Source organism: Mobula birostris, chromosome 13 (assembly GCF_030028105.1).
Source record: "Mobula birostris isolate sMobBir1 chromosome 13, sMobBir1.hap1, whole genome shotgun sequence".
In the NCBI taxonomy this organism is placed as follows: Eukaryota; Metazoa; Chordata; class Chondrichthyes; order Myliobatiformes; family Myliobatidae; genus Mobula; species Mobula birostris.
In genome coordinates, this window is record NC_092382.1 from 1,955,898 (window position 1) to 1,977,358 (window position 21,461).

The following is a 21,461-nucleotide window of genomic DNA, read 5'->3' on the forward strand; positions in this document are numbered from 1 at the left end:
GTTCGTAGGAAAGTGTTGTCATGAACGAGATTGTGGAGTCATTAGTGATGATATTTAAGGAAGCACTGGGCGTCAGAAAGAAGCTCTGTAAAACCCACATGTACAATAACTTGGGCAGGTGGGATATAATTAAAAAAAATCAGAAGGAAAGTTAACCTTCACTGTTCGCTGACGATCAGATTGTACAACTCCGGTATTTTCTCGGTGGTTGATTACCATTGTGTCCGTTGCCCGTGAACCAGGTTTTATAGTCAACACTGTCATCCATAGAAACTTCCAATTCTTGAAATATTAGTACAGAGATCCAGTTGCAGTTTTCAAGTTGTGTTTTTTGACAAATGTATGTGGTAATCATTTTACTTCTTTTCACATGGAAGATGTTCAACAGAAACACAAGGAGACTCTGCGGGCACAAACTGAAACTCTGAGAGTGAACACGATCCTGATGAGGGAGAAGGTGAAGGTTTTCCAGCTGGTTGATCGATACGCTGAGCTCACGGTCATTTCTACTGTTCGAGATCGGAGACTGGTGGAACATGAGCTGCTGGCAAGAGGCAGAGACCATGAAAAATTGAGAAAGAAACATCTCCATGTAGAGCTGGAAAAAATCCGGTCGGATCAGCTGATCCAAAGCAGCTTTTCCCACAGTAATTCCAAAGCAGGGAGTTCAGCTGCAGTGGCTGGAGTCGCGGGGATCGGCAAAACAACAATGGTACAAAAGATTGTTTATGACTGGGCCATGGGGAAAATATACCAACAATTCCAGTTTGTCTTCACCTTCAAATTCCGAGAGTTAAACACTATCAATTGTATAATAAACCTCTCGAACCTGGTGCTGTTTTTTTACCCTTACCTGAGGAATGTTCTGGAAACACTGTGGAAGAACCCAGAAAGTTTGCTGTTTATATTCGATGGATTGGATGAATACAAGGACAGAATCGATTTTGCTGACAGTCGGAGAAACACAGAATCTCAGTACGCTTGCACGGATCCTGAATTCCAGTGCAAGGTGTCTGACATTGTGTACAGTTTAATCCAGCACAAGCTGCTCCCAGGGTGTTCAGTGCTGGTGACCACACGTCCCACTGTGTTACATTTATTGGAAAAGGCAGAGATCAGTGTCTGTGCTGAAATCCTGGGATTTGTTGGTGAGGAACGGAAAGAATATTTCATCAGGCATTTTGAAGATCAGACAGTGGCAGAAGCTGTTTTCAAACACGTGAAGGAGAACGAGATCCTGTACACCATGAGCTACAACCCCTCCTACTGCTGGATCCTCGCTCTGGCACTGGGCCCCTTCTTCACACGAAGAGTCAGGGACCCGCAGCGAATTCCCAAGACCATTACCCAACTACATTCCTACTATATTTACAACATCCTGAAAAACCACGGCCGTGAGATTGAGAGACCCCATGATGTGTTACTCAGGGTCGGTCAGATGGCCTTCAGAGGAGTGTCCGAGCAGAAGACTGTATTTACAAGTGAAGATTTGATCCACTACAATCTGCAGCCTTCCCGGTTCCTGATGGAGCTTTTAGAGAGAGAGGACTCTTCCCGGTGTGTGGTGTACACATTCCCACACCTCACAATCCAAGAGTTTGTAGCTGCAATCGCACAATTCCTGAATCCACATCCCGGGGATATCCTGAAATTCCTCACCGAAGCCCACAACACGATAGATGGGCGTTTTGAGGTATTTCTCCGTTTTGTTGCTGGTCTCTCCAACCCAATGACAGCTCGGGGCCTGGAAGAGTTTCTGGGTCCGTTTCCTCATCAAACAACCTGCCGGGTGATTGACTGGGTGAAGGAGGAGGTTAAGCGCCAGAGTGGAAACACGAGGAGTGAAGCTGGTAAAAGGAGCCTCCTGAACGCATTGCACTACCTGTTTGAGTCTCAGAATCGTGGACTGGCTCAGGCCACACTGGGATCTGTGAAAACACTTTCATTCAGTGGAATGACACTGGCCCCGATTGACTGCACGGTCCTGTCTCATGTCTTCGGGCTCTGTGATAGAATAAAACACCTCGACCTGTGGAACTGCCACATTCAGTGTGAAGGAATCCAGCGGCTGGGAGCCGGGCTGCACAAGTGCCAGGAGTTGGGGTAATTCCATTTAACTCTCACTCTGAGCTGTGAAACCGTTACATTATGTTGTTTCAATGTACAAACCCTATATCCAGAAAAGTTGGGATATTTTCCAAAATGCAATAGAAACAAAAATCTGTGATATGTTAATTCAGGTGAACCTTTATTCAACTGACAAAAGTACAAAGAAAAGATTTTCAGTAGTTTTACTGACCAACTTAAGTGTACTTTGCAAATATACACAAATTTAGAATTTGATGGCTGCAACACACTCAACAAAAGTTGGGACAGAGTTAAAATAAGATTGAAAAGTGCACCGAATATTCAAGTAACACCGGTTTGGAAGACTCCACATTAAGCAGGCTAATTGGTGGCAGGTGAGGTATCATGACTGGGTATAAAAGTAGCGTCCATCAAAGGCTCAGACGTTGCAAGCAAGGATGGGTTGTGGCTCACCCCTTTGTGCCAAAATTCATGAGAGAATTGTTAGTCAGTTCAAAGGGAACATTTTTCAACGCAAGATTGCTGAGAATTTAGGTCTTTCAACACCTACAGTACATAATATTGTGAAAAGATTCAGAGAATTCAGAGACATCTCAGTGAGTAAAGGGCAAGGTCGGAAACCACTGTTGAAATCCCGTGATCTTCGAGCCCTCAGGCGGCACTGCCTAAGAAACCGTCATGCTACTGTGACAATTATAGCCACCTGGGCTCGGGAGTACTTTGGAAGACCATAGTCACTCAACACAGTCCGTCGCTGCATCCAGAAATACAACTGGAAAATGTATTACGCAAGGAGGAGCCATACATCAACTCTATGCAGAAAAGCCGGCGAGTTCTCTGGGCCTGAGCTCATCTCAGATGGACCGAAAGACTGTGGAACCATGTGCTGTGGTCAGATGAGTCCACATTTCAGTTAGTTTTCGGCAAAAACGGGCGTTGAGTTATCTGTGCCGAAGATGAAAATGACCATCCAGATTGTTATCAGCAAAAGGTGCAAAAGCCAGCATCTGTGATGGTATGGGGGTACATCAGTGCCCACAGCATGGGTGAGTTGCATGTATGTGAAGGTACCATTGACTCTGAGGTGCATATTAGGATTTTAGAGAGACATATGTTGCCATCAAGGCGAAGTCTGTTCCCGGGACGTCCATGCTTATTTCAGCAGGACAATGCCAGACCACATTCTGCACGGGCTACAACAGCATGGCTTTGTAGACACAGAGTGCGTATGCTTGACTGGCCTGCTGTCAGTCCAGATCTATCTCCTATTGAAAATGTATGGTGCATTATGAAGAGGAGAATCAGACAATGGGGACCACGGACTGTTGAGCAGCTGAAGTCTAATATCAAGCAAGAATGGACAAAATTTCCAATTGCAAATCTACTACAATTAGTATCCTCAGTTCCAAAACGATTAAAAAGTGTTATTAAAAGGAAAGATGATGTAACACAATGGTAAACATGCCTCTGTCCCAACTTTTGTTGAGTGTGTTGCAGCCATCAAATTCTAAATTTGTGTATGTTTACAAAATACAATTAAGTTGGTCAGTAAAACTATTGAAAACCTTTTCTTTGTACTTTTGTCAGTTAAATAAAGGTTCACGTGAATTAACATAACACAGATTTTTGTTTTTATTGCATTTTGGAAAATACCCCAACTTTTCTGGAAATGGGGTTTGTAAATGGATTTGGGTAAAACTGTAGTATAACAGATTGTGAAGAATTTTGAGAAATTACCAGGGGGTCGGTCAGTAATTTCCTAAGGAAAGTAAAGGTCTGAGTTTCCTCCTCAGGAGATTTTGGAGTCATCATCAGATCAGTGAACAACGGCCATTGGTTTAATGGTAGTAAATGACTGGAATGGCTGTTTCTCGCTGCCTGTGACACGTTTATTGACAATGTTCCTTCTCGATGTTACTAATACCCAGACAGACACTGAATGCGACAGGTGCACCAAGGCTTCAAATCCCCTTCCCGGTGAGGGACAAGAGAGGGACGGCGGACTGTCTCAGAGAGAGGGTGATAATTACCTCGGTGAGATTGTCCTCCCCTGCCCTTCCCTGTGTCCGGCTATCACCACCAGTCTACCTGTGTGACCACCAGATACCCAGTCCCCGTGCGGGCACCTCCTCTCGATCGTGGGATCAGTTCAGACCCATCCCCCCCATGTAATCTATTTCTGCATCCTCTCATCTTGAGGGGTTATCTTTTCCCGTTGGTTTCCTCCTGTGCGATTTCTTCTCCATTCCCCTTCTTCCCTTAGGGATATCTCTTTCCCATCCTCCTTCCTCCTGTGGGATCTCTCTTCCTATCCCTTTTCCTCAGGTGCATCGCTCTACTTCATCCCCCTTCTTCCTGTTTGATTTTTCCTATCCATCCCCCTTCCTCCTGTGGGATCACTCTACCCAATTCCCCTTCCTCCTGCTGGCTCCGTCTTTCTATCCCTTTTCCTCAGGTGGGGTCGCTTCCACCATCTCCCATCAACACGGTCCCATTCTCAAATCTTCCTCACTGTGGGACTTTCTCCCACCCTTCAACCCTGTCCCTTATGACTCTCTCACATCAGGAACATTTTGCTCACAGTCGGCCAATGAGTCAGAATGTGTGGAGTTATCAAGGTCATACCAACAGGCTAAATTACTGACATTCGGTGGATACCCTGGAGCTGGGCAGTGAGGGACACTGACAGTGCTGGGAACTCCGATCAGTGATTTACTGAAGGGTTTAATGTTTCCTGATATATCCGAGTGAGAGAAATTCCGTCAGACCCACGGATTGAATCACTTTGTTCATCAATTTGTCTGTCTGTGCTTAGACTCGGGGAGAATAAACTAGGAGATTCAGGAGTGAAACTGGTGTCTGCGGCTCTGAGGAACCCGGAGTGTAAAATACAGAAACTGTGGTAAGTTCCAGACTGTGGGAGATTGTGTTTACAGTCACTGGGTGTCTGACACTGAACATTAATGTGATCAGTAATTGTGTTACTAATAAACACTGGGGATTTGTACCGTCTCCTGTCTCTGTGTGTCCTTCACCCTCACTCTCTCTCATCTCCAGGCTGGAGAATATCGGTCTCACAGATTCTGGTACCGAGGATCTCGTCTCCGCTCTCAGTACAAACCAATCACTGACGGAGCTGGATGTGAACGGAAATAAACTGGGAGATTCAGGGGTGAAACTGGTGTCTGCGGCTCTGAGGAACCCGGAGTGTAAAATACAGAAACTGGTGTAAGTACCAGACTGTGGGAGATTGTGTTTACAGTCACTGGATTTCTGACACTGAATATTTATATGATCAGTAATTGTGTTACTGATAGACACTGGGGATTTGAACCGTCTCCTGTCTACCTGTGCTTTACCATCTTTCTTATATTTGCAGGCTTATTGACGTCGGTCTCGCAGATTCTGGTGCTGAGCATCTCGTCTCTGCTCTCAGTACAAACCGATCACTGTTGGCGTTGGACCTGAATAAAAATAAACTGGGAGATTCAGGAGTGAAACTGGTGTCTACGGCTCTGAGGAACCCAAAGTGTAAAATACAGAAACTGGGGTAAGCACCAGACTGTGGGAGATTGTGTTTACAGTCACTCGGTGTCTGACACTGATCATTAATGTGTTCAGTAATTTTGTGTTACTGATAAACACTAGGGATGTGTACCATCTCCTGTCTCTCTGTGTCATTCACCCTCCCTCTCTCGTAATTCCAGGCTGAACTGTATTGGTCTCACAGATTCTGGTGCCGACAATCTCCTCTCCGCTCTCGTTGCAAATCAAACACTGACGGGGCTGGATTTGGGATTGAACTGGCTCACAGACCGATCAATCCCCGCTCTGCGCCGCCTCTTACTGACTCGTACGAGTCTGGAGTGGATCTGGTGAGAGTCTGTGTTAATGTTCAATGTGATAAAACATCCACAGATCTGTGGGAAACATTATTGAAACATTAACCCCAGTCTCCTGTTACTGACGCTGTTGTGTAATCTGTTTATTTCCTCTTCATTCCATCTGTTTCAGGCTGGTGAGAAATCAGTTCAGTGAGACCCGGAGGAAGAAACTGAGCTCTCTGCAGGAATCTAGACCTGGACTGAGAGTGATCCTGTGAACATCTGAATTTGTGAACATCCCCGCCCAGGGGATGGGGACATTTGTCCAATTCGCTGCCCTCCCCTTTAATCGCCATGCTCCCGGGTTGATAGCCAACCATTCCAAAGGACTCCAGCTCCACTCCTTATCACAGTCATGAAATTCCAACGGAACTGCTTCCACCGGATTCCTGGGTCCGGATTTCTTCCTAAAGGAGACCCTGGGAAATTAGGCAGTCAGGAGGCATCCGGGGGCGAAGCTCAGTAAAGGACATCAGTCCCTGGATTGATTATCTGGCGAGAAGGTCACTCTGCTGAGGATGATACATTCAGCAGTGCAGTCAGTATAATGATGTTAAATTGACAAAGACCTCGGCAGTGACCCTGCATCTGCAGCGATCTCGGACACGGCCCTGAAGTGTGATTTTATAATCATCGGGTCCCCAATGCAGAGTGACGGTGAGAAACGGGACTGATTATTCAACCGGTCACTTGACGTCGCTGGTCAGTTAATTGTGTGTGACTGTGAGTGAATCGGGAACAGCTTATTTAATCCCGCATGTTAGAAGTTTACACTGTTTAATTTACTTCTCTCATTAGAATCAGTATCAGGTTTAATAGAATATGTCTTGGAATTAGTTAACATTGTGGTGGGTATAAAATGCAATACATGACAACAAATAAAAATCTATACAGTATGTGCATGTATGTATATTGAATAGTTAAACAAGTTCTGCAAAAACAGAAATAAAAAAGTAGTGAGGTAATGTTCATGGGTTCGCAGTCAATTCAGAAATCGGATGACAGAGGGGAAGAAGCTGATCTGGAATCGCTGAGTGTGTGCCTTCAGACTTCTGGACCTCCTTCCTGACTGTAACAATGAGAAGAGGGCATGTCCTGGGTGGTGGGGGTCCTTCATCATGGACGCCGCCTTCCTAAGACACCCCTCCTTGAAGATGTCCTGGACACTGCGGAGGCTGGTATCCAAGATGGAGCTGGCTAATTTAACAGCTGTCTGCACCTTGCTTTGATAATGTGCAGCATGATCCCGTGACTCCATACCAGATCCTGATGCATCCAGTCAGAATGCTCGCCACGGTACATCTGTAGCAGTTTTCATGTGTTTTAGGCGACATGCCAAACGTACTCAAACTCCTAATGAAATATAGCCGCTGCCTTTCTTTATAGCTTCTTTATATGTTGCGACCAGATTAGGTCCTCAGTGAAATTAACACTCAGGAACTTGAAATTGCTCTTCTCTGCACTTCTGATCCCTCATTGTGGACTGGTATGTCCCACACTTTCTGAAGTGCACAATCACTTCTTTGGTCTGACTGACGTTCAGTGCAATGTTGTTTTTGCGACACCACTCAACGAGCTGGCATATTGTGCTCCTGCACACACCTTGGTCACCATCTGGGCGTCTGCTAATAACGGTCAGATCATCCACAACTTTATAGATGGTATTTGAGCTCAGTCTAAAGAATGTAGAGAGAGTAGAGCAGTGGGCTAAGCACGCAATCTTGAGGTGCACCAGTGCTTATTGTGAGGGAGGTGGATACGTCAGCTGCACAATTTGTAGTCTACCGGTTAGAAAGTCAAGGATTCAGTTGCAGAGAGAAATGCGGAGGCCCAGGTTCTGCTGCTCTTTAATCAGCACTGTGGTAATGATGGTGTTAGACGCAGAGTTATAGTCAATAAACAGCATCCTGACACCGGTGTTTGTATTGTCCAGGTGACGTAAGGTGGCGTGGAGAGCCTGTGTGGTCGTAGCTGCCGTAGGCATTGTGGCGATAGGCCAAGAGTTCATTCCAGCCATGACCAACTTTCGCATCACGACAGCACCGTATATATGAGCGCGACTGGATGATAGTAATTCAGGTAGCTCACACTACTCTTCTTAGGCACCAGTATTTTTGACCTTTAGAAGCAGGTGTTGTGGAGCAATGAAACACAGTTTAGCAGCTCAACGTTTTGCAGCATGACAAAGAATATATACATAAAATAAACTCGAAAACCTCAGGAGTGCAGTCCAAAATTAATAATATATGGATGGGGGGGGGGGGTGCAGGACTATTGCACACCTGCCATTCCTGGAAGTGTGATGCATTTAGCTGCTGCTGTCTTAGGAGGGGGGCAGGAGAAGGGAATACCCAACCCTTCTCAAAGCTGTCTTATCGGTCAGAAGAGGAACTTCAGCAATAGCTTGAACCGTGGTCTGTAGAGGAGCCAGGTGGCCTTGTCCCAGCACATAACCCAGAGATGTAACTGTGGCAAGGCCAGACTCACCTTTAGCCAGGTTCACCGGAAGATTGGCCTTGGAAAGTCTGTCAAACCGTTTTTCTACAGCTGCAATCTGCTCTTCCCACGTGTCATTCCAGACCAATAAATCACTGATATAAGCCCCTGTGTTTACTAAACCTCTAAGCACAGAACTGATCATTCTTTGAAATGCTTCTAGAGGATTCTTCATCCCTAAGTGTAAAGCATTGTATTCATACAGTCCAGACGGTGTCACAAATGCCGATATCTCTTTAACCCTCTCTGTTAAAGGAACACCCCGGTGTCCCTTTAACAAGTCACTCTTAATAAGGTATTTAGCTTTCCCCACTCTATCAATACAGTCATCCATTCTCTTTCTTTCTTCTTTCCTGTTCTTAATTTCTTCAATCATTTTACTTTCCTCAAAGTTCACTCTGTGACGATGCCGTTTCATGGGCTGGGCTGAATTCACAATGATGTTATTCACTGCACCTGTGCCCCAGTTCAAAACACCAGTCAGTCCTTTTCCTTGTTTTTTCAGTTTTGGGTCCAACTGGTGGACCTTATCAGTAGTATTTCCCAAAACAATGGAAGTCTGGCATTTTGCTGAGTCTAGATTCAGTGGGAAAGCATGTTTTTCCATTCCATTATCAGATTCCACGATTCCAGTTTGTACTTCAATACTTCTCACAGCTGCAATTTCAGTAAACAAGTGTCTTATTTTGACTCATCAAAGTTGCTGGTGAATTTCCAGCATCTGCAGAATTCCTGTTGTTCTTATTTTGACTCAACCATTTTGTAAACTTTCCTTGGCAAAGTCACAGAGCTTACTACATCCCTTCTAGAATTCTCTGAGTAGGGTCAAAGGTCCTTTTGGCCTGTAACCGAACACAGGCTCCAACAAATTACTGCCTTCTGAATCGAATCTCCACCACTAAATAAGAAGAGGGGAACCCCCTCGTCCCAATTTTCCTCATTTCTCACACAATGACATCCACCTAAAGGCATACTGTAAGCCATGTTTAACATTTCAGCCCTGTAACCTTCCAAAACCACCACGTGACTTGCGGGCACAGTGGCTGGTCTCCACCTCCTCGTCAACACCCCATCTTAAAGGTAACATCCCACCGACTCTCTCTGAATTTCCTCTCCTGTGAGAGCCAGAGAGCCATCTCCCTTAAAGCCACCATTCCAGAATCTCGCTTCTGTTCCTCGATACATTCTTTTCTCAACAAAGACAAACCTTCCTTATGCACCTTACCCTTATCAATTGTATTACCCTCTAAGTCCTGCTGAAATCTGGAAGGTAGAAACGTCTCTGACACATCATAATTTAAACCTTTGGTCTTGCTGTAGGCCTCAACAGCAGCTTTGCTCATTACAACAGGAATTCTGCAGATGCTGGAAATTCAAGCAACACACATCAAAGTTGCTGGTGAACGCAGCAGGCCAGGCACCATCTCTCGGAAGAGGTACGGTCGACGTTTCAGGCCGAGACCCTTCATCAGGACCCTTATTATTATTATTGCTCATTAGCTGAATTGCTGAAACACTCTTATCTTGGACAGCTGTCAACATGCCTCCATTGTTTACCAAATTCAGCATCATCATCAGGCTGATGAGAATATAAAAGAGGCCAAACAATCTCTTTATCAACTTTCTCCGACCTTCACTACGCCGTGTTTCCATCACAGTACCCTGAATGACAGCATGACCTTGCAGGTGCTCAAATGTCCAAACAAAATCCAACAAACTAGCACATCCTGTCTCCGCAGGCCTTTCTCCTGCAAGCAGGGTCAAAGGTCGTGCAACCACTCCAACCTTTTCCAGCATCTTATCCGAAAGTCCAGGAACAGCACTTTTGCCATTTTTTCCAGCAACATTGACCTCACCAGGTTCCACTTTGCGGTCTACTATAAATGACTGAGAATCCTCACTTTCCACTGGTACCAAGGTTAACCCCTTACCCACTGAACCAAGATCATCTGACACACAAAAACTGCTTTCCTGTCCAACCAAGTCAGACACCTCAGACCTTAACTGAGTTTCAACACAAGGTTCAGAACCCCGTGAATCCACAGGTACTTCCACAACCTGAACACAGGCAATCGGAACAACTGCCTCTTCTGGGCTGTCATCACTTGTCCCAGTTTCAAATCAACGTCATCTCGAACCTCCCAGCTATTCTCTGGCCAACTCTTTTCTGGAGTAAACTCAACCTCGTGGGTTAAAACTTCTTCGTCTGCTTTCTCAACAGACCCCTTCAAGGTAGGGGCATCCTCTACCACAGGATATGCCCTGACCTCATCAGGAACACAACTTTTAAATTCATCACACAAAACTAGCCCTTCCGAGCTGTAAAAATCATCAGGGTCCGACACTAAACCTCTTTGCTGCAACCTCTCCCTTTTAAACTGTCTCTGCCTTTCTGCCACGTGAACATCACGTTGCCATTTCTCCCTCTCCAGTTGTCTCTGTCTTTCTGCCTCTTCTCTCTGTCTTGCTGCTTCCTCTATCCATTTCTCTGCCTCTCTGGCTTCTCTCTCGAGCTGTTTTAATTTCAGTTCATGCTCCCTGTTCACTATTTCCAACAGAAGCTGAAGCTCATCCTCGGTAGGTTCACCTTCCACGAACAACTCTAACGCCTCCTCATCGAATGTTCCCTTATCTATATAATATTCAACTATTTTCCTTTGAATTTCTACCTTCCTCACACCCTTCTTTACCTCAATTCTCAATTCTTTAGCAATGTCCCGCAACTCATACCTTTTAGCAAACTTCAGTCACCAGGTCTGGTGATTTCAGAAAGTCTCTGACATCCATTTCTGCTGTTTTCCACACAACCAATCAAAGGAATTATTTGAATTAAGCGGTACGCGGAATTCCGTTCTTATGTTTCTTTTCTTGGGGATGCGTTCCGGCTTTTTCTCTCTTTTGCCGGATTTCCTTCTTTGGGGATGGTGGGAGGTTTGGTGGTATTTTTGTATTTTAGGGTTTATTGTGGGATTTTTTTTCCGCACACACTTTTTGTATTTTTTCCCATTATGTGTGTTTTCTATTTGGTTATATTCATCACCACCATCTTTGATTAGCCCGCGATGGTATGTGTTTATTGTCGTGTTTAAGAATAATATCCAATGGTACTTAAACAGATAAACGTTATTAGCTGGAATGTACATGGCTGGAATCACCTTATCAAGCGAGAGAAGACATTTAAAGTTATTAATTGATTCCAGCCCGATATAATTTTTGCTCAAGAAACGCATATCAGAACGGGTGATCAAAATAGATTTTTTAAAACATGGAAGGGCCTTCAATACCATGTTACTTGTCAAAATAAAACAAAGGGGGTATCTAGTTTTATTAAATCTAATGTTTTATTTATTCAAGGACACATTGTTTCAGATAATAATGGTAGATTTTTAATTATCAAAGGAACAATTTGTAATAGAAAAATTGTCCTGGTTAATCTTTACGGACCTAATGTAGATGATCCTTCTTTTTTTAAAAATGTATTTGGTTTATTACCAGACTTAAATGAATATACGCTGCTGATGGGCGGTGACTTCAACTGTTGTTTAAACCCTTTGATTGACAAGAGTTCAACCAATCAGCAGCTTCCGAGTCATCCGGCAACACTTATTAATTCCTTTTTAACTGATTATGGTTTGATAGAAATCTGGAGAAATTTACATCCTAATGACAGAGATTATTCTTTCTATTCAAATATTCGAGAATTGATTAATTTATAGCTGATTTCCGATTTTTGTCCAAAAGTCCAGAAATGTGAATATGATGCTATTGCAGTCTCGGACCATGAGCCTTTAAGCTTAACTTTTGAGTTAAATGATGTTAGTAATGTAAACTTGCCTTGGCGCTTTCCAGAAAATTTATTGCAAAGTTCGGACTTTGTTAGATTTATAGAGTTTCAGATAAAAGATGTCTTTCTTTTTAATAATACCGGAGATGTTTCGAAATTGATTATATGGGATACACTCAAAGCATATTTGCGAGGTCAGATAACATCTTACTTGGCTAAACTTAAGAAACAGACAAAAATAGAGTTAGATAAAATTAACAAGCAGGGAATTTAACAGCGGCTGCATATTAAATAGAGGGAATTTTACGGAAGCACGGTTTGGGGAGAGGGGGCAGTTGGCTGTTGGGGAAAATATCTCTAATAACATTAGGATATTTGATCGTGTTTTGTGAAATCCTGGAGCTGTGACTGTTTCTTATTTAGGTATTTGTGAAATTCCTCCTCGCTCCACCCGTTGTCCCAGGAAGCTGGGAAATACCTGTACACAAGTGTGAGCATTTTTCCGCTCTTTCCAATGGGTGCCATTGGATTTCAGGAAGAAGCCATATTATGCAAGGAATGAACTTCGAAACCTAAGTTTAAAAGTTGAAAATAATGAAAGAAAAATTGACTGCTCGCTTATCTTCAGCCTGATTTTGAAGAAATATTCAAGGTAATCATCCAAAATCCTCTTCTACACCTGGATAAATTTAGTTTTTTTTTTAACAAGCCAAATGGAAAAAAAAGACATTTCTAGGCTATAAGCTAGTTTTACGTCATTTCAACTATCATTAATAGCAGGTCAACCCCTTGGCCGAGCTCCACCAACTACAGTTGATTGGAAAGAGGCTGTTTGTCTCTTTGTGTTGATAGGAAAAAGAGTAAATTAGTGAGGCAATGAACGAGACGAAACGCATTTCCAAACCTCCCAAATGGCTGCTCTCCTCCCGTTAACATTTGTCACTTCAAAAATACGATATTTTCTATTCATATAGATTGGATAGATCTTTATGTAAAGATTCAAGCTTCTTTAACTTTTTATATATTTAAAGACTAAACAGAATCTGTATTGGTCTAACAAGGTAATACCCGACGTGTGAGGATATTGTAGGTATCGACACTCACAGGTACACTTTCTGTCCAACCATTTCTGTGAGAGAAAGGATACGAGGCAGAGTTACCAACCTTCCGCTTTTGATACTGATATTCAGCAATATTCATAGCTTTAGCAATAGTTCAGTCGACGAGCTTTTTTCATACTTGATTACTTGGTTCCATTTTAGGTGGCTAAAATTGTAAAAAACTTACTTGCTTTATTTCTGTTATTTTTATACCTGCTTAGGAACACTGCTAAGCGCTGTGGGCCCTGCTGTCTGCTCTGACTCAGTCGTATTAGTAAGGCTACATATGTGGTGGTCCATGGATTACTCACTAACAGCCCTATGGCTTCTAAGCAAACAATGTTACTTACTTGATAATTATATTTTATGATAATTAGTGAGTACAACTGTGCAATACTTTGTGAAATTATTAAATTAAGTATTACATGTTTAATTGTACCAGTTATACACAGAAATGTAGTGATAGGCTATAAGTTTGTTAATGTCTTAGCTATCACCATATTTCTGTGGAGCTCTGGAATTCATATATTTCTTTCATCTTGCTTTAGTGCTTGACATTATAAGAAACCCTATTCATATTCATATGTGTGTGTGTATGTGTACATAAATACACACACACGTGTGTGTGTGTGTGTGTGTGTGTGTGTGTGTGTGTGTGTGTGTGTGTGTGTGTGTGTGTGTGTGTGTGTGTGTGTGTGTGTGTGTGTGTGTGTGTGTGTGTGTGTGTGTGTGTGTGTGTGTGACAGACAGAGAGACAGAGAGACCTGCTCAGTGGGTAAGGAAGTTGCCCAGTACATGAAATGAGCAGGTACACACATCGGGTGTGACATACCAGGGGTGATTGATAGGTTCGTGGTCTAAGGTGGAAGGAGTCAATTTTGAAAACCAGTCAATTTTCAATTATCTGAAACAGAAATACCACAACAGTTATTAACTTCAAACTTTCTGCATGATCACTCACAGAGCGGAACTACACGTACATGTAACGACAGCTGTAAACTTCAGGCCTTCTGACTTAGGCCAGAAACTTATCAACCACCCCTCGTTCAGCTCCAGCACCTAAAAGATTGTCACTGCACCCCTGCTCCAGCCGACAGACAGAGCCCGGGCCCGGACCTTTCCCGATACATCGGCCCCGATTCACACAAACCCGAGATTTGTTTCCACTCACCGCCGCCCGAACAGGAGAACCGCCAACGGCAGCGGCATTCGGCACCGCGCATGCGTTTGGCAGGACGTTCGCGGTAGCGCCACCGGTGGCCGGAGGTCCATGCAGCGCCACCAGAGGCCGGAGGTCCACGCAGCGCCACCAGTGGCCGGAGGTCCACGCAGTGCGACCAGTGGCCGGAGGTCCATGCAGCGCCACCAGTGGCCGGAGATCCCTGCAGCGCCACCAGTGGCCGGAGGTCCATGCTGCGCCACCAGTGGCCGGAGGCTGGAGCGACAACGGAGAGGTAAATCACAAACACGACGAAGTCTGCAGACGCTGGAAATCCAAAGCAACACAAACAAAATGCTGGCGGAACTCAGCAGGCCGGGCACCATCTATCGAAAAGAGTCAACAGTCGATGTTTCCAGTTGAACCCTCCTTCAGGACTGAAATGCAATGGGGGAAATATCTGAATAAAATCGGGGCGGGAGAGGAAATGTCTCGCTGGAAGGTGATAGGTGAAGCCAGGTAGGTGGGAAAGCTCAAGAGCTGAAGAAAATAGAATCTAATAGGAGAGGAGAGTGGAGAATAGGAGAAAGGGATGGAGCAGTGGACCCAGAGAGAAGTGATCAGCAGGTGAGAGGACATGGAAAGTCAGAGAGGAAGAGAGGGAGTGGGAGGGAGGGGTGAGGGAGAGATTTGTTCACCGGAAGGAGAAATCGATATTCATGCCATCAGGTTGGGGAGCGGGTTACCCAGACGGAATATAAGGTCCTGATCCTGGACCCTGAGGGTGGCCTCATCTTGGCACAAGAGGAGGTGGTGGGTTGACACGTCGGAACGGGAATGGGAATCGGAATGAAAATGTTTGGACACGGAGACGCCCTGCTTGAAGCGGATGGTTCAAAGGGTAAGTTATTATCAAGCAGGTATCCGTAAACAACTCTAGAGTTTCTTTTCTTTTCCAGAGAGCCACGAAACAAAGAAAGAACATGAAAGTCGATCAGAGAGAAAAATCAAACTCCCACCCCACCCCCCGGTTGGAAGGATGTTTGGACAACGGAGAGAGTTCGGCCGTCCGGCCCTTTCACTGTGACACCCCGAACTCCACATCAAATCCGTCCACACGAATCTGGGTGAACTTTAATAACCAATAAATATAATTCCTCTCAGTGATCAGCTGTCTGAGTGATTCCCTGACTCTGAGACGTCACACATGGGGTCCCCACACCGGGATCTGCCCTCACGTGCGCCGTGTCTTACGTCACCCGCGCGCTGGAGAGCTCGAGCTTTGTCGGTTTAACGGCTGGGCTACTAATCACGTGACCAGTCCCTCCCCCACCGCTGTCAACAGAGGAGTCAGGAACCTCGCTATTCCCATTGGTGCGAAGCGATGTCAATCACTGGTTACAACCAATAGCGGAGGCGGACCAGCCGAGAGGGCGTTACTCCGCCCCTGCCGTCGATCTCTCCGTCAAAGCGGAACAAATCCCAAAGTAAATGTCCGCTTTCTGATTTATTTCCATTTCCCTCCGAGGGAACAAAATCTTTGACATCAGCTGTTGAGAAAATCACCTTTGTTCTGCCCCCATGTGAGATGAGGAGAGGTGAGGTACACCCCAGGTGCGGGACACGGGAAACTGGGTGAGAGTCGGGAAGGGGAATGAGGTGAAATGGCCATCGCAGAGTAATCTTGTGTCCGTCCCGCACAACAACAGGTGGACCCACTTTAGACACTGTCGGGGGGATCACTGACAGAGGAAAGTCAAAGGGGTGAGAGGGGACTAATATCCCAGTGGTGAGGCTCGCTAGTGCTAGTGTGGGGAGAGGGTGATGTGGTTCAAATAAGTTGTAGGGGGAATGGGAGCCAGAATGACAGAACAGATAGTGGGGAGGGTGAATTGACTTTATTACATACATCCTTCATATACATGAGGAGTAGAAATCTTTACATTATGTCTCCGTCTGAATGTGCAATGTGTAATTTATAGTCATTTATAATAAATAGTTTGTACACAGGACAGTCAATATAACATAGAAATGCAATTGTATCAGCATGAATTAATCAGTCTGATGGCCTGGTGGAAGATGATGTCCCGGAGCCTGTTGGTCCTTTTGCTGTGGTACCGTTTCCTGGACGGTAGCAGCAGGAACAGTTTGTGGTTGTGGTGAATTGGGTCCCCAATATCCTTTGGGCCCTTTTTTACACCCCTGTCTCTGTAAATGTCCTGATTAGTGGGAAGTTCACATCTACAGATGTGCTGGGCTGTCCGCACCACACTCTGCAGGTTCCTGTGATTAAGGGAAGTACAGTTCCCATACCAGGCAGTGATGCAGCCAGTCAGGATGCTCCCAATTGTGTGTTCCTGTAGAAAGTTTTTAGGATTTTGGGCCCCATCCCCAATTTCTTCAACCGTCTGAGGTGAAAGAGATGTTTTTGTGCTTTTTTCACAACACAGCCGGTATGTACAGACCATGTGAGATCCTCGGTGATGTTTATGCTGAGGTACTTAAAGCTGTTCACCCTCTCAGTCCCAGATCCACTGATGTCAATAGGGCTTAGCCTGTCTCCATTCCTCCTGTCATCCACAATCAGCTCCTTTGTTTTTGTGACAAAGAGGGAGAGTTTGTTTTCTTGACACCAGTCAGATGTTGTTCAGACCTCAGACAGAGTCAGCAATCAAATGGTTGAGCATGGTGCGATGAATGTGCTGAGATGTGTATATCACAATGCAAGAAGCATCGTAGGAAAGCCAGATGAGCTCAGGACAGGGAATTATGATATTGTAGCCATTATTGGGACTTGGTTGTACCCAACAGTCTGAGGGATTTAGAGGAACAAATTTGTGGAGAGATCGCAGACCATGCCAAGAAACAAAGGTTGATTCAGTGAATGATTTTAACTTTCCATATATTGATTGGGAATCCCATACTGTAAAAGGACGAGATGGGGTATAGTTTGTCAAATGTGCCCTTAATCAGTTCGTAGAATTCCTGATGTAGAAGCTGTTAGGAAATGATCCAGGGCTGGTGACTGCAATTGGTGATCATAATGCCATGAGATTCAAAGTAAATTTGGAAAAATAGTGGTCTGGACCATGGGTTGAGATTCTAACTTGGAGAGAGGTCAATTTTAATGGTTTCAGAAAGGATCTGACAAGTGTGGCTTGGGACAGGCGTTTTCTGGCAAAGGAGTACTTGGTAAGTGGGAGGCCTTCAGAAGTGAAGTTTTGATGGTGCAGAGATTGTACGTGCCTGCAAAATAAAAGTTGAAAGGTTACTGGTGCAGGGAACCTTGGTTTTCAAGAGATATTGAGGCCCCAGATATTTTGTTCCTCTAAATGTCTCAGACTGTTGGGTGCAACCAAGACTGTTAAATGACTACAATATCATAATTCCACCCCCGAGGTCATCCAACTTTTTTTTAGTCATTTTCTGTTGGTTTCTAAAAGCTTCCCATATTTTTTGCTTTTTTGTTTGCCCTCTCCTTGGCTTTTATCTTGGCTTTGGCTTCTCATTTCATCCACAGTTGTGTCCTCCTGCCTTTCCAATGCTTCCTCTTCTTTGGGATGTATCGATCACTCAGCTCCCGAATTGCTCCCAGAAGCTCCAGCCATTGCTACTCCGTTGTCACTCCCAACTTTTCCCTTCCAAACAAGTTTAGCCATCTTATCTGTGATGGAAACATTGAGAAGTTCAGTAAGAAAACAGGATATTTGGCCCATCTAGTCAACAGTGAAAGAAACATTTAATCTGTCTAATGAAACTACCTGCACCGGGACCATCGCCCTCCATACCCCTACCATCCAGGCTCCCATCCAAACTTCTTTTAAATGGTGAAACTGAGCTGATATTCACCACTGCTGCATTCCATACTCTCATGACCATTTCAGTAAAGAGCTTTTCCAAATGTTTCCGATAAATTTTATCCTTCCCCACTTACCTATGACCTCTGGTTGTTATCCCACCCAACCTCAGTGGAAAAATCTGCTCTCATTTACTCTATCTATACCCTCAAAATTTAGTATACTTCTACCAAATCCTCAAAGCAATGTATAATTTCTTGTTTATGTTTGGAGCCTTTTTTGGTGTATAAGATGATGAGGGCATTGATCATGTGGATAGCCAGAGGTTTATTCCCAGGGCTGAAATGGCTAACACGAGGGGGCATAGTTTTAAGGTGTTTGTTAATAGATACCGAGGGGATGTCAGGGGTAAGTTTTTTACACAGAGAGTGGTGGGTGCGTGGAATGCACTGCTGGTTATTTGTGTGTGAGTGTTTCAGTTACTGTGGGGCCATGAACCCATGCAGCTCAGTGGGAACAGGGAATAATACCAATGGAGAGAGTCAGACTGTGCCAGGTCACAGACTGGAGATGGCAGAAATGCCCCATTCTTTTCGAGACAGAAAGAGCATCAGAGAATTTGATGGTCATTCCAGATACAAGCACTGTGCCCTGTTAGAAGATGATTTCTCTCGCCAACTTGTGTTGAACTTCACTGTAACAGTGTGATGCCAGATCACACGTTGACAATTCAAGTGACCTCATCTGAAAGGCTGTCCAACACCGTTTGATAGATTTTGTAAATCTTTTTTTTTTACAGGTTAAAAATGACAAGGAATTTGTCTACTGGAATCTCGAACACAACACACCAGTTTTGCTGTCTCTGTCCAGATATTTAAGAAGTGGAGCAAGGGATTCACTCGATCATCCTTCCTGCTCAGACTGTGGGGAGGAATTCTCTCGATCATCAGACCGACTGGCATTCCCATCATTTTACACAGGGGGGAACCCATTCACCTGATCAGACAGAGGGAATGGATTCAGCTGGTCTTCTGAACTGAAGGTACATTAGCAAGTTCACACTGGACGAGGCCATTCACCTGTTGCGTGTGTGAGAAGGGATCAATCGGTCTTTCCACCTGTGGACACACCAGTCAGTTCACACTGGGCGGAGGCTGGTCAGCTGCTGAATTTGTGGGGAAGAATTCACTCGATCATCTGACCTAATGGCTCACCAGTCATTTCATACTGGGAAGTGGCCATTCACCTGCTCAGACTGTGGGAAGGGATTCAATCAGTCATCCCAACTGAAGGTACATCAGCGAATTCACACTGGAGAGAGGCCGTTCACCTGCTCAGACTGTGGGAAGGGATTCACTTGCTCATCCCCACTGAAGGTACATCAGCAAGTTCACACTGGGGAGAGGCCGTTCACCTGCTCAGACTGTGGGAAGGGATTCACTTTGTCATCTCAGCTACTGGGACACCAGTCAGTTCACACTGGGGAGTGGCCATTCAACTGCTCAGTCTGTGGGAAGGGATTCACTTGCTCATCTAAACTGAAGGTACATCAGCGAGTTCACACCGGGGAGAGGCCATTCACCTGCTCAGACTGTGGGAAGGGATTCATTCGGTCATCTCACCTGCAATCACACCGGTCAGTTCACACTGGGGTGTGGCCATTCACCTGCTCAGTGTGTGGTAAGGGATTCACTCAGTCATCTCTGCTGCAGAGACACCAGCGAGTTCACACTGGTTAGAGGCTGATCGGCTGCTCAGACTTTGGGAAGAGATTCTGTCAGCCAAATCAACCAAATTTGCATCATTGAGTTCACACTGGGGAGAGGCCGTTCACCTGCTGTGAATGTGGGAATGGATTCATTCAGTTATCTATCCTTATGACACACTACCAGGTTCACACTGGGGAGAGGCTGTTCACCTGCTGTGAATGTGGAAGCGATTCACTCAGTCATCTTGCCGAATGTAACTATCGCTTCAGCTAGCAGCTTAATATAGGGGGTGATAGCCCCCCAGCCCAGCCAAGCTTAAGAAATCTCGTTTGGGTGGATGCTGTGCGATGTCTCCCCTGTTACAAATCAGTACCCTGAAATAACAAACAATACACAATATGTGATTAAACAATTGAGCTTTATAATTCTGACTTTGACTATAGGGTTGGTAAAGAAAACAAAAAAAAAAGAAAAAGAGCCCACTCTCTCCATTTGCATCTTCTCATCTCTCCCCAGCAAAAGACCATGAAAATCTCTCTTCCAGACTCACAAGAGAGAACATTTCTGTCACTGGATAGCCCCGCACTCCAAAGCCCTGTTATCTCCAGTCATAACCTAAACATTTCTGCTGCAGAGAAACCATGATGTTACTATTGTGTCCACTCTTTTTCTGAAAGTTTATTTAAGTAATCTTGTAAATTGTCTGGCAGCCTTTTTGTTTTCTGTTTTCGATTTGTTTTGTCCGTGCTCCACCTGGTACTGTATTTCCTTGGTATTGTTTTATCTTCAATACATTTTGTCTTTGTAAAATTGAAAATTGTTAATAAAGTAATTTTAAAAAAAAGATCCCGGTGTGAGGTGCTCCACTGGTCGAGGTACATGTGTGTGGTGGGAATGGTTATATCTATTGAGGGAGTTGTTCCTGCTTGTTTATCCTGTAATATTATATCCGGATGGTTATTATGGATTATACTATCTGAAATAAAGTATTGATTATCATATACTTTGTGAGATTTTGACTCTAAAACTGGATCAGGCTCAAATATATTTTGCCTTAATGAAGTGATGAAGGTCATTCATAAGTTTGTATTTTAAAGCAAGATTCTGGTGAATGATATTTGCCACTTGATTGTAATCAAATTGAGTTCAACTGCTGCAGGATCCTGGAATGTGTTGGATTGTGTCTGATTTCTCTCGATATTCCCCGCATTTATTGCCTTGTTTGTTTGTATTGTACAACATTTGCACGTAGTTTTGATTTTTTTCTTATTTTTCTTAACCACCTTGTCCTGTATTTCTGCAAGGAACCCCTCTGTTTCTGGGAAGAGATCTCCAACTCTCAGTCAGGTGCTCGATGCTTCCTTGTCACCATCTTGTCTGCTCAGATCGTTGGGATGTCTCCCATGGAGGGTCATACTCATTCCACTGGTTAATATTTTCTTCC

The 21,461-nt window shown here is 44.5% G+C and overlaps 1 protein-coding gene and 1 long non-coding RNA gene across 8 annotated transcripts in view; both read left to right on the forward strand.

The window, feature by feature from the left end:
- LOC140208191 (NACHT, LRR and PYD domains-containing protein 3-like) overlaps nt 1-6,868 on the forward strand; it is a 54,572-nt gene extending 47,704 nt beyond the window's left edge. For 4 of the 5 annotated variants that reach the window (XM_072276688.1, XM_072276687.1, XM_072276690.1 and 1 more), the window contains 6 exons: nt 378-2,103; nt 4,904-4,990; nt 5,146-5,316; nt 5,468-5,638; nt 5,796-5,963; nt 6,103-6,868. In XM_072276688.1, coding sequence (XP_072132789.1) covers nt 378-2,103; nt 4,904-4,990; nt 5,146-5,316; nt 5,468-5,638; nt 5,796-5,963; nt 6,103-6,190 — 2,411 coding nt within the window. In that variant the 3' untranslated portion in view covers nt 6,191-6,868. Of the gene's footprint in view, nt 1-377; nt 2,104-4,016; nt 4,123-4,903; nt 4,991-5,145; nt 5,317-5,467; nt 5,639-5,795; nt 5,964-6,102 lie in introns of those variants that run through there. The other variant, XR_011888683.1, reaches the window with a different exon arrangement.
- Nucleotides 6,869-7,910: 1,042 nt separating this feature from the next.
- Nucleotides 7,911-15,644, forward strand: LOC140208216 (uncharacterized). Of its 3 annotated transcripts, XR_011888696.1 has the most exons (4): nt 7,911-8,051; nt 12,676-12,904; nt 14,316-14,806; nt 15,471-15,644. It is a non-coding gene; the product is annotated as an uncharacterized lncRNA (long non-coding RNA). The 3 variants fall into 3 exon arrangements; XR_011888695.1 differs by lacking the exon at nt 14,316-14,806; XR_011888694.1 differs by lacking the exon at nt 15,471-15,644 and having other exon boundaries at nt 14,316-15,083.
- The last annotated feature ends 5,817 nt before the right edge of the window (nt 15,645-21,461 follow it).